Genomic DNA, 15,384 nt, shown 5'->3' on the forward strand with positions numbered 1-15,384 from the left:
TAATTTCATGTGGCAATCAAAGTTATATAAGGAAATCTTCATTGCCTAAAGATTGAGATTATTTATAGTTAAGGATTGTTTAGACAAAGTTATCAAACTTCAGTTTCGTATACCAAAGGACCAATCATAAATCACCTGTCTAGCTACATAATTCTTTATGTTTCCCCTTTCTTTTTGAGACAGGGTCTTACTAGGTAACCCTAGGTAGCTCACCTGGAAACACTACATGAAATAGGCTGGCCTCAACTCAGACATTCCCCAGCCTCTGTCTCCCGAGTGTTGTGATTAAAGACATTCATCACCATACCTGCCATCTGATTACTTTTTAATTAAAAATTACTCGCACAGTATTCTTGCCTTTTACAGTTTTTCAGGCTGGATAATAGTTATGTAGTACTAGAGAACACGGAACCCTCTGGCCAATAAAGTAGGCTGGCCATCTACTTTATTGAACAATTCTACTTCTGGATCCATTCCATACACAAGATGAAGAAAATGAGAGGACGTCTAAGTTAAATACCCGTATGGCCCTTCCACTTTTTCTAAAGGATGAGTTTTAATAATAGTAAGTTCCAAGGTCTTTAGAAAGTACTCTTAAAAATATAATATAAAACAGCAAGACTGTTACACACCTTGCAGGCAGTGAGACCAAGGGTTCTCCAGAAGTTATAGCTGGGCCTGATGGTGTCCTTTAATTCCAGGACTAAAGAGGAGACTAGATTGATTTATTGTGGGTTTAAAGACGAGCTTGGCTGACAGAGTGAGATCCTAAGAAAGTATATTCCTAACCTTTAAAACCTTAACTCTAACGTACGCTCCGCTCATGGCACACACACACACACACACACACACACCCAAGCATGTTATATGTAGAAATTTAACTCAAAAGGAGCTATTATTTCTGGTGACTTATTATTTATCATTTCCAGGATTCTCTTGAGTTGTTACACTCGGGAGTTTCCTAAGAGGCCACTTTAAATTGTTTTAAGGAGATGGGTATCTCGTTTTCTGCATAGTCTAACATGGATTTAAACTGAACTCTTCCGGTCTGGGTTATAACTTCCCTCACAAATTGGGTGGGCAGCCTTCTTTCCAAGTGCCCATCTGGGAAGGTCGGCCTAGCCGGCCTGACAGCGGACGGCCTTCTCCTGGGACCTCCCCTCCCTTCCTCCGGCCACGGCCCCGCCCCGCAGGAGGCCCCGCCCCCCGCGTCTGCGCGCTCGCGGACGGGCGGGGCGGAGGCACGCTGACACCTGGCGGCGGCGGGGGCGGGCCGTCGGCGAGCGTGGGCTGGGATTGGCTGTGGCGCGTGGGTGGGGGCGGGAGGAGACAGTTATGGGCTCGTGCGTGGGCCGGATCCCGGCTGTCTGAGGGGCGCGAAGACCTGCGGGGGGAGACGGCCGCAGCATGGCGGCCGGCAGAGCGTCACCTTGCCCTCTGCCTTCCTGTTGCAGCCGCCTGGACACCGTGGTCCGCGAGTGCTCGCTGTGAGCCCGCCGCGCGTCTGCCCGCCGTCCGCCCGCCCTCCTTCCCGCGTCGCCTCCGCCAGCCCGGGGGACGGCCGGGCGCACCGCTGTCCCTCGCGCCGCGCCCACCCGCCGGGTCCCTGGGACCATGGAGGACGTGAAGCTGGAGTTCCCCTCGCTCCCACAGTGCAAAGACGACACCGAGGTGAGCGCCCGCCCCGCCGCAGGCCGACCCGGGACTCCGGCCGAGCCGCGACTCTAGCCCAACCGTCGTAGACGCTTCCCTTTCCCTTTGGGGGGCACCCGTGAGGTCCTAGTAGAGTACCCAACGTGAAGAATACCCCTGGCTTCTCGCCTCGGCGTTGGGAATTTACTTGAAGATAGACTCATTTTTGATTGCCAAAGCAACACGCTGTGGAGTTGTTTTTAATCTGAGCTTGATGTTAAATTCACACGCGGGACACATAGCCCCACGTGTGGAATAGACCGGAGGCGTCAACTCTGGAATTGCACCCTCGTAATAGTTCCCCAAGTTTTTTTTTTTTTTAAAGTCACAGACCTAGCTTTGAATTTTAAAACTTTTAATCATAAGTCTTGCCCTAGGAGGCAATTTACTGTTGAGAGCAAATTACCTTTACCTTCTCCCGATTCCTTAATTCATTGTTCTTTTTCACTCCACCTTGATTTTTCTCTACCTACCACTTGCAGAGATTTCCCCCCTTTGTTGTAAGTATTTTATGGTATCAGAAACAATTAACTTGGAGTTCAGTAGAGGCTGTTAGTAACAAGACAAGGATCTCTTAGCTGTGACACTGAATAGGATCAAGAAAGGATTCTAGAGTTTTGTTTGTGTGTTTTGAGACAGGGTCTGTCAACATAGCCCCGACTGTCCTGAAACTCAATATGTAGACTAGGCTGTCCTCAGACTCAACAAAGATCCACCTGCCTCCCAGTCCCAAGGAATGGGATTTTAACCGCGTGCACCCTTTCATCCCTCCAAGTGCTTAAAAAGTATTTGGAGGGCGGTATAGCTGCCACATTCGTGTATTTCCACAACTTGGGAGGTGGAAGCAGAAAGATCAGGAGTTCAGGGCAGGCTTGGTTTGTATAGCAGGTTTGAGGCCAGTTTGAGTTACATGAGACCCTGTCTCAAAAAAGTAATTGCTTTATTTTGGATTGAGTTTATGCCACATACTCAATTCTATTGAATATCTTCATTTGATGTTTACTTTTTTGGTGTTTGTTTTGTTGTGGTGGGTTTTTTGAGACATAGTTTCTATGTAGCCCTGGCTGTCCTGGAACACTCTGTGCAGCAGTCTGTCTTTTTTTTTTTTTTTTCCTGAGACTGGGTTTCTCTGTAGCTTTGAAGCCTGTCCTGGAACTAGCTCTTGTAGACCAGATTGGCCTCAAACTCACAGAGGTCCACCTTTCTCAGTCTCCTGAGTCCTGGTATTAAAAGTGTGTGCCACCAAACCTAACTACTTCTTTTAAATGATTTTTAATTTTAAGACAAGATCTTACATAACCAGGCTGGCCTGAAAATTGCTGTAGCCAAGGATGACCTTTAACTTCTGATCCCCCAAGTAGATAACAGGCATTTGGAGAATTCTCTCTCTTATTTGTAGTAGTGATGGTTGATACGTGAATATATTTAAGTTGAGTCATAAAAAAGAAATTTGTACTTTTTTCTTTAACATACAGTGATGTGAGTGAGGTATACTTTTTGTCTTCAAAGAAAAGTAATTTCAGTTCAGCAATCAGTTTCCCTTGTGATGGAACATGATGGAAGAACATGTAGCCTTATGACCTCCACTCAGGCATTGTTTGGAACCACACACACAGATTGAGGTTTACTTAGAATAAGGGTTATATCCAGGCATACCACAGTACACAATGACTTTGCAGTCTTGACTCCTGGTTCTTTTTTTTTTTTTTTTAAAGATTTATTTATTTATTATGTATACAACATTCTGCCTCCATGTATGCCTGCAGGCCAGAAGAGGGCACCAGATGTCATTACAGATGGCTGTGAACCACCATATGGTTGCTGGGAATTGAACTCAGGACCTCTGGAAGAGCAGCCAGTGCTCTTAACTTCTGAGCTGTCTCTCCAGCCTGACTCAGCCTGGTTTTTTAGGCTTTTTAAATACACCTTAATTCTTCCCTCCCCTATTAGAAATTCTCGTTTAAATTTTTTTTCATATTTTATTCTGTTTATAGTATATTTATTCCCTGGAAAAACTGTAACTTCTTACTGGGAATAATAACTTTTATCTGATATCAATTTACTATTTCTCAGTGATGTATGTAAGGCATCAGGAACAGTCAGCATTTTCTTCCACATAGAAAACCAAAATTTCAAACCAAATCCTGCTTTGGTAAAAGTGAAATTCAAGAAGAGAGATTTGAAGTTGAACGTGGTAGTGTGCACTTTTAATCCCAGTATACTCTGCTCTTGAAGCAGAGGGCAGGCAGATTTCTGCCAGGTTGAGACTACCCTTGTCTACATAACAAGTTCCGGGACAGCCAGGGCTACACAGAGAAATGGTGGGGATGGGGATGTTTAACTTGGGTTAAGTTTAGGCAATAGTTAAGGTTTTTTTTTTTTTTTGTTTTGTTTTGTTTGATTTTTTGAGACAGGGTTTCTCTGTAGCTTTTTGGTTCCTGTCCTGGAACTAGCTCTTGTAGTCCAGGCTGGCCTCTAACTCACAGAGATCTGCCTGCCTCTGCCTCCCGAGTGCTGGGATTAAAGGCTTGCGCCACCACCGCCTGGCTGTTTTGGTTTTTTTGAGACAAGATTTCTTTGTATAGTCCTAGAAGACCTGTAAACCAGGCTAGCCTAGAGATCCGGCTGCCTCTTGTCTCCTAGGTTCTGGGCTTAAAAGCATAGTCCACTACCACCTGACTTAGGCAGTACTTCTTCAGAGAAACTTTCCCTGTCTTTTACCAGCTCCTCTCACTGTTCTCTTTACCCCAGACCCGTTTAATATTCCATACTACTGTAACCCTTGTTTTTATTTTATATACCTACGTCATAAAAATTATTGCACTTATTACATTTTTGTTGTCTTTTCATGATAGGCTGAACCTTCCATAAGAGGATATGGTTGCATGGTGTCTAGAGTTTGAGTCCCCAGAGCTCACTAAAATCTAGGGAGATGTGCTGTGATTTCAGAACATTGGAGCTGGAGAGATGGGATCCAGGAGCAAACTGGCTAGCAAGAGGAGTCAGAGTTCCAAGTTCAGCAAGAGACCCTACCTTAATAAGTAATGCAAAATAGCAGATGGACACACACTTTTTTTAAAAAATATTTATATATTTATTTATTTATTCATTATGTATATAATAATCTGTCTGCATGTATGTCTGCAGGCCAGAAGAGGGCACCAGACCTCATTACAGATGGTTGTGAGCCACCATGTGGTTGCCGGGAATTGAACTCAGGACCTTTGGAAGAGCAGGCAATGCTCTTAACCACTGAGCCATCTCTCCAGCCCGGACACACACTTTTAATCCTAACACCCAGGAGTCTGAGGCAGGCTGATCTCTGAGTTCCGGCCCAGCCTGATCTACATAATAAGTCCCAGATTAGCCAGGGGTACTCAGTGAGACCCTGTCTCAAAAATAAAACGAGCAAATAGATAAATAATTAGAAAATAAAGAGCAACTGAGGAACACAGTAGGTCTCAACTTCCCACTCTGTACATGTACACTACACACAAGCTCACTTCCCACTCTATACATGTACACTACACACAAGCACACTTCCCACTCTATACATGTACACTACACACAAGCTCACTTCCCACTCTATACATGTACACTACACACAAGCACACTTCCCACTCTATACATGTACACTACACACAAGCACACTTCCCACTCTATACATGTACACTACACACAAGCTCACTTCCCACTCTATACATGTACACTACACACGAGCACACTTCCCACTCTATACATGTCACCTACACACAAGCACACTTCCCACTCTATACATGCACACTACACACAAGCACACTTGCACACACGTGCACCTACATATACCACAATCTCCCCCCCCCCCAAAAAAAAGCGACAAACAGTTAATAATGGAAAGTCAGGCATGATTGTTCATACCTCTAATCCCAGCATTTGGGCAGTGTCAAAAGGATTGCCACAAGTACCAAACAGGGCTTGTCTGGGCTACATAGTAAGTCCTTACCTTAGCCATAATGCAGGATACCACCACCACCCACAAAGAGAGAGAGAAGAGAAAAAGAAATGGGCTAGAGAGATCTAGCTCAATGCAGGTTTTTTGTTTTCTTAAAGGCTTATTTGGGCCTCTTGTCGTTAAGTACAAGATCAAGGGCCATCATCAATTGATGGCCTTGTTGGTAGAGTCCCCAGGTAATATATGGTATCATATTACAAGAGACAAAGAATGGTGTGTGTGTGTGTCTATTCATATGTCTCTGTCTTTTATGTCAGTCATCTGATTTTCCTCCTCAGCAGGATATAGTCATTAGGATTACGCTAATAACATTATTTAAACCTAATCACTTTTCAGAGGCCCATCCAGCACACTATAGTTGTATTGATTTTTCCACCTTTTAATTCTCATAATAGAAAGATATTTCAACACCTTTTCCTTATTTTCCTTAGGAAATACACTCAAACCATATTTGAAATATATAACTGTAGGTTTAGGATAAGACAGCTCTTGAAAATTAGGATCTGATCATGGCAACGGGAATAGTTTGAAATGAAATTTTCCCTAAACATTTCTAGGTTTCAAAGATCCATACTTATTACTTGTTGTTTAATAGGCTTGAAGTTCTCCAAAAAAGGTTATGTATATATGTGACCTGTGAATAGAAATAGCTTTCTATTCTCTTTCTGCTATATAATTTGCTTTTCACCTTAAGATTTATTCTTATCCTTCTTCTTCTTCTTCTTCTTCTTCTTCTTATTATTATTATTATTATTAATAGCAGCATTGTCTTCCTTTGTATCCCTGGCTGTCCTGGAACTCATTATGAACTCACCAAGCTGGCCACAAACTCAGAGATCCACTTGCCTCTGCCTCCTAGATGCTGGGATTAAAGATAAATGCCACCATACCCTCCATAATAACATTTTAAAATATAAATATGGAGACAGTATCTCATGGTCTATTGTCTACAAACTTACAGAGTTTGAAACAACTTTGAAATTTTGATTTTGTTTAAAAACTGACATGCCTTTAATCCCAGCACTCAGGAAGCAGAGGCAGTCAGATCTCTGAGTTCGAGGCTAGCCTGGTCTACAAGAGCTAGTTCCAGGACAGGCTCCAAAGCTACAGAGAAACCCTGTCTTGAAAAAACAACAGCAAAAAAAAATGAGGTAAGGAGTTGAGTGGTGTAACCCAGACCCAGAAAGTCAAATATAATATGTACTCACTCATAAGTGGCTTTTAGACATAAAGCAGAGAAAAGTCAGCCTACAGTCCATAGTCCCAGAGAACTTAAACAACAAAGAAGACCCTAAGAGAGACAAGACATACATGGATCAGTCTCCATGGAAAGTAGAAAAAGACCAGATCTCCAGAGTAAATTGGGAACGTGCAGATCATGAGAGGGCAGAAGGGGAATGGAGAAAAATATATAGCTCAATTAAAACAATAAAAAATAATAAATTTTTAAAAAAAGAGCTGAGCAGTGGTTTTATCCTTTGCGTTTGAGGATCTCTCTGAGTTACAGGATAGCCAAAACTACTCAGAAAAACCTTGTCTTGAAAAACCAAAGAGAGAGAGAGAGCTTAAAATTCCATTTTATTTATGCTCTATTTTTTTAAAAAAAAAAAAAACCAATAGCTTAATAGTATTGAAAGTTATCCCCCTACACCCAATGAAATCTTTTGGGGAGGGGAAGTACTTTAAAGACGCACTTGACCTTTGAGTTCTTTCTTCTACTTCTTGCTAAATTGAAGGAATTCAGAAAAGTTCACCCCAAAATAATAGTGTTTGACATACTGATAACTTCGATATATAAAAACAGCAGATGTAGAAGAGGCTTTCTGATGCCCCTTAGTTGCCTATAGATAACAAAAGGAATTTAGTTCCTTCTCAGGAGGTTTCGTAAACGACAGAAAATAACTTACATAAGAAGTGGATACCATACTGAGACTTACCACAAGCCATCACCTGATCTTCTAAGAGTCCATGCATATCTGTTTGTGTCTTTTTCTTAAGGATACACACACATACACGGTCTCAGAACTCTTCCTATCCTACTGCAGATGCACAAGTGCTATGCCTGCAGACATGTGCCACCGTAGGCTCCTAAATATCACCTGTGTGTGTAGTAAATTTATCCCTTTTCTCTTATTAGTCTATTTACTATCAGTTTATTGCATATTCTCAGTTTTTATCATAGCCTAGAGCAGTGGTTCTCAATCCTTTGGGGGGGTCACATAGCAGATATTTGCAATTCGTAAGAGCAGCAAAATTACATTTATAAAGTAACAACGAAATAATTTTATGTTAGGTGTCACTGCAACACAAGGAACTGTATTAAAGGGTTGCAGCATTAAGGCTGAGGACCAGTGTTCTAGAAGATAGTCTTTCCTCTTCATACAAGTACCCCTTAGAAGATCTGGACACTTCTCCTATATGTGCTTCTGTTTTGTTTCTTATTTATTTTTCCCTTTTTGGTGTCTCGAGACAGCATTTTTCTGTGTAGCCCTGACTGTCCTGGAACTAACTCTGTAGATCAAGCTGGCCTTGAACTCAGTACCACCTGTTTCTGCTTCCCAAGTGCTGGGCTTAAAGGTGGGTACCACCACCTGGCTTTGAAGAGAACTCTCAAGCATTGTGACAAGGATGCTGAAGTTAGCTCTCCACAGTGGACAGCTTCTGGCATGAGAGTGACTAGGGAAAGACTCAGTTTTCTTTTTTCTTTTTTTGGTTGAGACAGGGTTTCTCTGTGTAGCTTTGGAGCCTGTCCTGGAACTTGCTCTCGTAGACCAGGCTGGCCTCGAACTCACAGAGATCCACCTGCCTCTGCCTCCCAAGTGCTGGGGTTAAAGGTGTGCGCGCCCAAAGGGCTAACTACTGGGAGTTTGAGCATGTTCCAGTGAGTATATATATATAGACAACACAAATTTGACTTGTGTTTTGTTTTCTTCTTTTGTGGGATTGGTCATAAGGTAGGGAGTGGACCTTGGAGGACTGGGAAGTGAGTGTGATCAGGGTATATAATGAGAAATTTACTAATAAAATCAATAAAAAATAATACATGGGGGAGTTGAGTTTTGTTTTGTTTTGTTTTGTTTGAGACAAAATCTCACAGCCGGGCGGTGGTGGCCCAAGCCTTTAATCCCAGCACTCGGGAGGCAGAGGCAGGCGGATCTCTGTGAGTTTGAGGCCAGCCTGGTCTACAAGAGTTAGTTCCGGGACAGGCACCAAAGCTACAGAGAAACCCTGTCTTGAAAAACCAAAAAAAAAAAAAAAAAAAAATTCTCACTATGCAGTCCTGGTTGGCCTGAACACTGTATAGACCAGGCTTGCTTTGAACTCATTGAGATTCACCTGCCTCTGTCTCCTGAGTGCTGGGATTTGCCATGCCCAGCTTGGAAAAAATCTTTTAAGTGTGTAAAATCCTATGTGTGTGCTGTTGTAGGAAGAGCGGGGCCCCTTTTTTGTCCCGGCCGCCCGAAGTAATTACACAGAAATTGTATTAATTAAATTACTGCCTGGGCTATTATTTCTAGCCTCTTATTGGCTAACTCTCCCATGTTAGTTTAACCCATTTCTAATAATCTGTCTATCACCACGAGGTCGTGGCTTACCGGGAAAGATTCTAACCAGCGTCTGTCTCAGGCAGGAGGATCATGGCATCTGCCTGTCTCTGCTTTTCTTCCTCCCAGATTTCTGTTCTGTCTTCCCCGTCTACCTGAGTTCCGCCATATCAACTAGGCCAAGGCAGTTTTCTTTAATAACCAATGAAAGCAACACAAATATAGAAGGGCCTCCAACACCAGTGTGTATAAGTGGATACGCTTGTGTATTCACACACAGTCCTTTATCACTCTGCCTGTTCTGAGCAGGGTCACTGCCGTGAGTCTGGTGCTCATTTTTTTCTTGGCAAAGCTGAAAGCCAGGAGACCCAAACAATCCTCCTGTGTCTGCCTACCTCAGAGCTGGAGTTACATGAATTGGTGGGTTTCCTGGCCTGTGACATGAGTACTGGGATCAGAGCTCTGGTCCTGATGGCTGAGCCACCTTTCCAAGGATACTTTTATGTGGCATTGCCTTCTGTTTATTCTTGTTCCTGAAAAATTGGTTTTCTCAGCTTTTACACTGGTGGTTAAAGTACTGTGTTGCTAATTTTTTTAGCCACATGGCATAAGCTATGTCATCTGAGTAAGCACCCTGAGCAATTATGAGGAACAAGCCAGTAATTAACAGTCCTCCATAGCCTCTGCATCAGCTTCTGCCTCCAGGTTCCCATCTAGTTTGAGTTACTACCTCAGCATTCCTCAGTGGACTATGACTCGGGATATGTAAGCCAAATAAATTGCTTCCTTCCCCCAAGTTGCTTTTGGTCTGGTGTTTGATCATAGCAATGAAAACCCTAATACAGGCTTACTTTTAAATTTTTCCTATCATGGCTTAGCCTAATTCTTTTTGTTATATAGTATGTCATTTTGGCTAAGTGCTCTGTTGTTGTTGAGTTGGTTTTCTTGAGAGGTTTCTGTGTGTAGCTCGACTGGCTGCTCTGGATTCATCCTGTAGTCCAGGCAGGCCTCAAGAGATTCCCCTGCCTCTGCCTCTCATGTGATGGGATTAAAGGCGTGCGCCGCATGTGCCACCGTGCTCAGTTTAGGTGCTCTGTTTAGAGTGCAGTGTACAGGTATTAAATGTGTAACTCAAGGAGTTTTGGTAGATACGCTGTACTCATTACGACTGACTACTCTTGTTTCAAGATTGAAGAATATATAAGTATAGAAAGGTATCATTGAGACTGGAGAAATGGCTCAGTGGTTGCTGCTTTTCTAGCACACTTGGGTTTGATTGCCAGCACCAACATGGCAACTCACAAACATCTGTAACACTTTTCAGAGAGTCTAACACCCGCTTTGGCCTCTGAGGGAACCAGGCACACAGTGGTACACAGAGCGCAGGCAAGCACTAAGACAATGTAATAAGCAAAAGAAAATAAAACTAAAAGAAGAAAAGTGTCCTATATCTGTTCAGACATAATACCAGGCAAATTGTACCCTGATTTCTGTCACCAAAGATATCTGCTGTAGGGGTAGGGTGTGTGTGTGTGTGTGTGTGTGTGTACACAAAGCAGCCCTGGTTTGTTCATTGTGTAGACCAGACTGTCTTAGACTTTCCTGGCAGTCCTTTTACTTCTGCCCCCTAAATTCTGGGATTGTAGACATATGCCACCATACCAGGCTATTTTGTTTATTTGCAGTTTTAGAGTTCAAACTTGTGTCCTCATGCATGTCAGCCAAGATTTCTACCACTGAACTCTTATCCAGTGTTGTAAAATGTTTTCAAGTTTAATGTAGTTTGTTTTTAGGGGGTGCAACTCCGTGGTAGACAACTTGCCAAGCATGCATAAAGCCATGGGTTTGCTTTCCCAGTACCACACACACAACAGTATAATGTTTTTAAAATCTGTATTAAAAAATTACTCATGCTTAATGTGGAATTGGTTCTCTGATTTCATCTGTCTATGGGTGCTACTGTGGAATTCAGGTTGTCAAGTGTTGTCGGGGTTTCTGTCCTGCCCGGTTCTCAGAATTGTTAAGTCCCAAAGACATCACACAGAGGTCTGTATTAGTTATAAACTGATTAGCCCATTAGCTCAGGCTTCTTATTAACTCTTACAGCTTATATTAGCCCATTATTATCTGTGCTAGCCACGTGGCTCGGTACCTTATTCGGCGGGGCAGTCACATCTTGCTTCTTCTGTGGCTGGAATAGGACTGCAGACCAAGTTTTTCTCTTCCCAGAATTCTCCTGTTCTCCTTGTCCCGCTTCTACGTCCTGCCTGGTTGTTCTGCCTATACTTCCTGCCTGGCTACTGACCAATCAGCATTTATTTAAAATATAATTGACAGAATATAGACCATTGTCCCAAACCAGTCAGACTTGAGTGTGGCAAGCATCCTTTACAGGCTAGCCATCTTGCTGGTCATGAATCTAATTTTTTGGTCACATCTGTGTGGCACTTAAAAAATAATAACGTTTTGTTGTTGTTTATATTGTGTGTGTGTGTGTGTGTGTGTGTGTACACATGTATGTGCTTGAGTTGTGTTCTCACATGCTCATTTGGAGGTCAGAGGATAATTTTCAGGATTCCGGTCTTTTATCACCTGGGTTCCAAGGATCAAACTTAGATTATCAGACTTGAGTTATCTTATTTATTAGCCTGTGATATTTTTCATGCTATTTATTTTTATTTTTTTGTTTGCCTTTTCAAGGAGTGGACTTATCCTATGAGACGAGAGATGCAGGTATGACACCTTTTACTTTATTCAAGACAGCCCCCCACTGTTAAATAACTCTTACTTTACAAAGGAGACCTGCTGCCACATAATCTGTAGGTTTGTCATATTTACCTAGTTATGAATATTATATAATGTATATATGCATTACATGCCATTTGTGTCAATAAATTTTTTTTTTTTTTTTTTTTTTTTGGTTTTTCGAGACAGGGTTTCTCTGTAGCTTTGGAGCCTGTCCTGGAATTAGCTCTGTAGACCAGGCTGGTCTCTAAGTCACAGAGATCCGCCTTCCTCTGCCTCCCGAGTGCTGGGATTAAAGGCGTGCGCCACCACCGCCCGGCATGTCAATAAAATTTTAGTATGTGAAATGAATTCCTTATCTCTCTTGGATTAGATTCAGGGTCAGAACAATATATGGATGTGCCTAAGGAGCCACTGCTTCTCTCATTTCAAAAATGAAATGTTTAGGGCTGGAGAGATGGCTCTGTGTGCTTAAGAGCACTTGCTGCTCAAGTGTCAGCTTTCCTACTGAATCTCCCTCTCAAAACCCTTATACATGGAGGGAGAAAAAAGCTCCCTTTTAAACTTTTAACCATATGTGAGTGTATATAAGAGCTAACTTGATGCTATGAGGAATGTAAACATAAGTAAAATGTGATTTATACTTGTAAAATGCTGTTGGGGCCATTCTTATAATCTCTGCACTCAAGATATGTGAGCAGGAGGACTGCCTGAATTTCAGGGTGAGCCTTAGAAGTCAGTGGGCTCAGTGCTGTCCACAGTGATTAATTATGGTTGGTTTTACTTTTGTTTACTGGGATGACATTTGGTTCCTGTTTCATCTTGTGCTACTTGTTTTTGAGGGGAGGACTGGGTCTGAGTGTGAGTTCCTGCTGGCCTGGAACTTAATTTGTAACCCGCCCTGCTCAAACTCAAGATCCTCCTGTCTCAGCCTCCTATGTGCTGGGATTATAGGTATGTTCCACTGTACTTGGCTCTTGTATTGCTTTTGTTTTGACCAAATAAAAGTTAGTGTACGTGTAATTCTAAAGGGAGGATTTTCTTTGTCTTTTTTTTTTTAAGACTATTGCAGAGGGTAAAGCTAGAGAGGTCTTATTAATGCGAACATCAACAATAAAATGTGCTGATTCTATCCAACCTTCTTATAAAAAGTACTATAGGATCTCAAATCTCTGGCTTTTTAGAATGAAATTTAAATTTGGAGCATCTCACTTGGATTTATAAAGGCACACCTGTGTTTCTCATACCAGTTTGCTAAATCTGCCTGGGAAATGCTCCCTGAATAAAGTTTTAACCAGAATATTGCAAAGCCCCTGCATACACAGACAAATCCAGGATATATGTTATGCATTTACTATAGGTTTAAGTTTGACATAAGTATTTTTTCTTCTAGGAAGTTTTGCCTGGATTGTTCTTAGGCCCATACTCTTCTGCTATGAAAAGCAAGGTATGAACTTTAGCTTAGGTTCTCCAAGAGGCTTTAGTAAACCAACTTTTTATCAGGTAAGTTTTTAACAGTAAGAGTTTTAGTCTAGGGAACATTTATATACAACTGTGTTCATACTACTTGTACCCACTTCCAAATTTACTGGACCATTAATAGTTTTGAAGTGAGCCAGATGGTAGTGGCACATACTTTTCATCCCAGCACTTGGGAGGCAGAAACAGACAGATCTCTGAGTTAGAGGCCAGCTGGGCCTACAGAGCAAGTTCAGTACAATCAAGACTACACAAAGAAACTGTCTCAAAAAAAAAAAAAAAAATTGGAGTGTTTCCCCACAAATTACAAGTGAGTTTTTATAATTTATTTTTCTCATGGAATCTTTTTTGTTTGGGGTTTTTTTTTTTTGTTTGTTTGTTTGGTTTTTGTTGTTGGGTTTTTTTTGTTTTGTTTTGTTTTTTTGAGACAATTTCACTGTCCGGAAACTTGCTTTATAGACCAGACCAGGCTGGCCTTGAATTCACAGAGATCTTCCTGCCTCTGCCTCCTGAGTGCTGGGATGACAGGCATGCACCGCCACTAGATTTGCCAATCCTACAATCTTTAGTAATTTATTTCCTATCTTAAAAATGTCACATTTTGGGGAGGTTGCTAGGGCAGAGGGCGGATGTGAGGGGACAGGGAGATGAGTGGAATCAGAATACATGATGTGAAAGACACAAAGAATCAGTGAAAGTTAAGTAAATAAATAAATGTTATATCTGTTCTTGCCAGACATCTTGCAAAAATATCAGATACATGCAAAGTATCAAGTAGGAAACAGAGCATTTTTTAACTTTTATCAAAATAAGAGTGCATGTTTTATAAGTTAGTCTTCTTTCAGAAGACTGGAGTTCTAAGGATCATTTAGTTAGGAAAGCATTGTCCTGTAGACCCTATAGATTAGAAATTGACCTTTTCAGTTGCTCAGTTTAAATCAAGAAAGGTGTCTTTATTTTAGTATATAATGTTGTTCCTGCCACTCCCTAAGGGATTCATTATATGGATTATGGGGATGATAGTAATTCTTTTTGAGTGTTGCACAGTGTGGAACATTGTGTAGCAAATATTTTCCCAAGGATTTGTTGATTCCAAAGTCAGTACAGTTCAGTCTGATACTTCCATGAAATAGTTTCCAGAGTCATCTTGAAATGGGGAGATTCTTGACAATTGAGGTGGCTAACAAGGAAGCTTGGCAAGGGAAGGTTGTATAAAAGTGAGTCAGCAATAGAAATTTGACTTTCTAGAAGACAGTGTCAGCAAAGCTTTTGCCCCAGTAATATAATGTTGATCAAGTGCTGGTTGTACCCTTATTAAAATGTATAATTATGCCTAATAATCGGTTTCACTGACATTTGTGTTACATGTATATAAACTATTTTGATCATATTCAAACACCTATCTGTTATCCTCTCCTTTCCCCCACAGACTTTTGTGTATGTTTATATATCTCAGAGTTACCTCATACCACCTCCAAAAAAGTACCTTTTAACAATAAAAAGTAACAGCAAGGATAAAGAAACCTAGAGGGATAAATTCCTTTTTCAAGAAGGCATTTCTCTTACTACATTCAAACATCATTTAAATAAAAGAGATAAATTCAAGTGCTTGGTAACCAGTGATCTATTTCTTTTTATGATTTTTGTCTATTTGTATATAAAAGATAAGGTTATAATTTTTGTAATATTAATGCATCTGTTAAAAGGTATAAATACTCTTTTTGCTCTTACATTAAAATTTCATTCTGATAAGATTTGCTTTATTTTCTCTAATGTGCCTTCAAAGTTTTAAAAGGAGATTTCTTGCTTTGCTTTGCTTTTTGTTTGTTGTTTGAGACAATGTCTCATTATGTAACTCTAGCTGACCTGGAACTTGCCATGTACATCAGGCTGACCTCGCTCAGCTCCACCGCTGTGTCATAGTTAGGGTTT

At 41.4% G+C, this 15,384-nt stretch overlaps 1 protein-coding gene across 1 annotated transcript in view; it reads left to right on the top strand.

Moving 5' to 3' along the window:
- The first annotated feature begins 1,304 nt into the window (after positions 1 to 1,304).
- The window catches only part of Styx (serine/threonine/tyrosine interacting protein), a 34,793-nt gene continuing 20,713 nt past the window's right edge, over positions 1,305 to 15,384 (top strand). The window contains exons 1-3 of the mRNA XM_041633975.1: positions 1,305 to 1,671; positions 11,929 to 11,961; positions 13,367 to 13,420. Coding sequence (XP_041489909.1) covers positions 1,615 to 1,671; positions 11,929 to 11,961; positions 13,367 to 13,420 — 144 coding nt within the window. The 5' untranslated portion in view covers positions 1,305 to 1,614. The remainder of the gene's footprint in view (positions 1,672 to 11,928; positions 11,962 to 13,366; positions 13,421 to 15,384) is intronic.

The sequence above is a fragment of the Microtus oregoni genome, unplaced genomic scaffold, assembly GCF_018167655.1.
Source record: "Microtus oregoni isolate MIOR12 unplaced genomic scaffold, Mior012 000045F_ref0000178, whole genome shotgun sequence".
In the NCBI taxonomy this organism is placed as follows: domain Eukaryota; kingdom Metazoa; phylum Chordata; class Mammalia; order Rodentia; family Cricetidae; genus Microtus; species Microtus oregoni.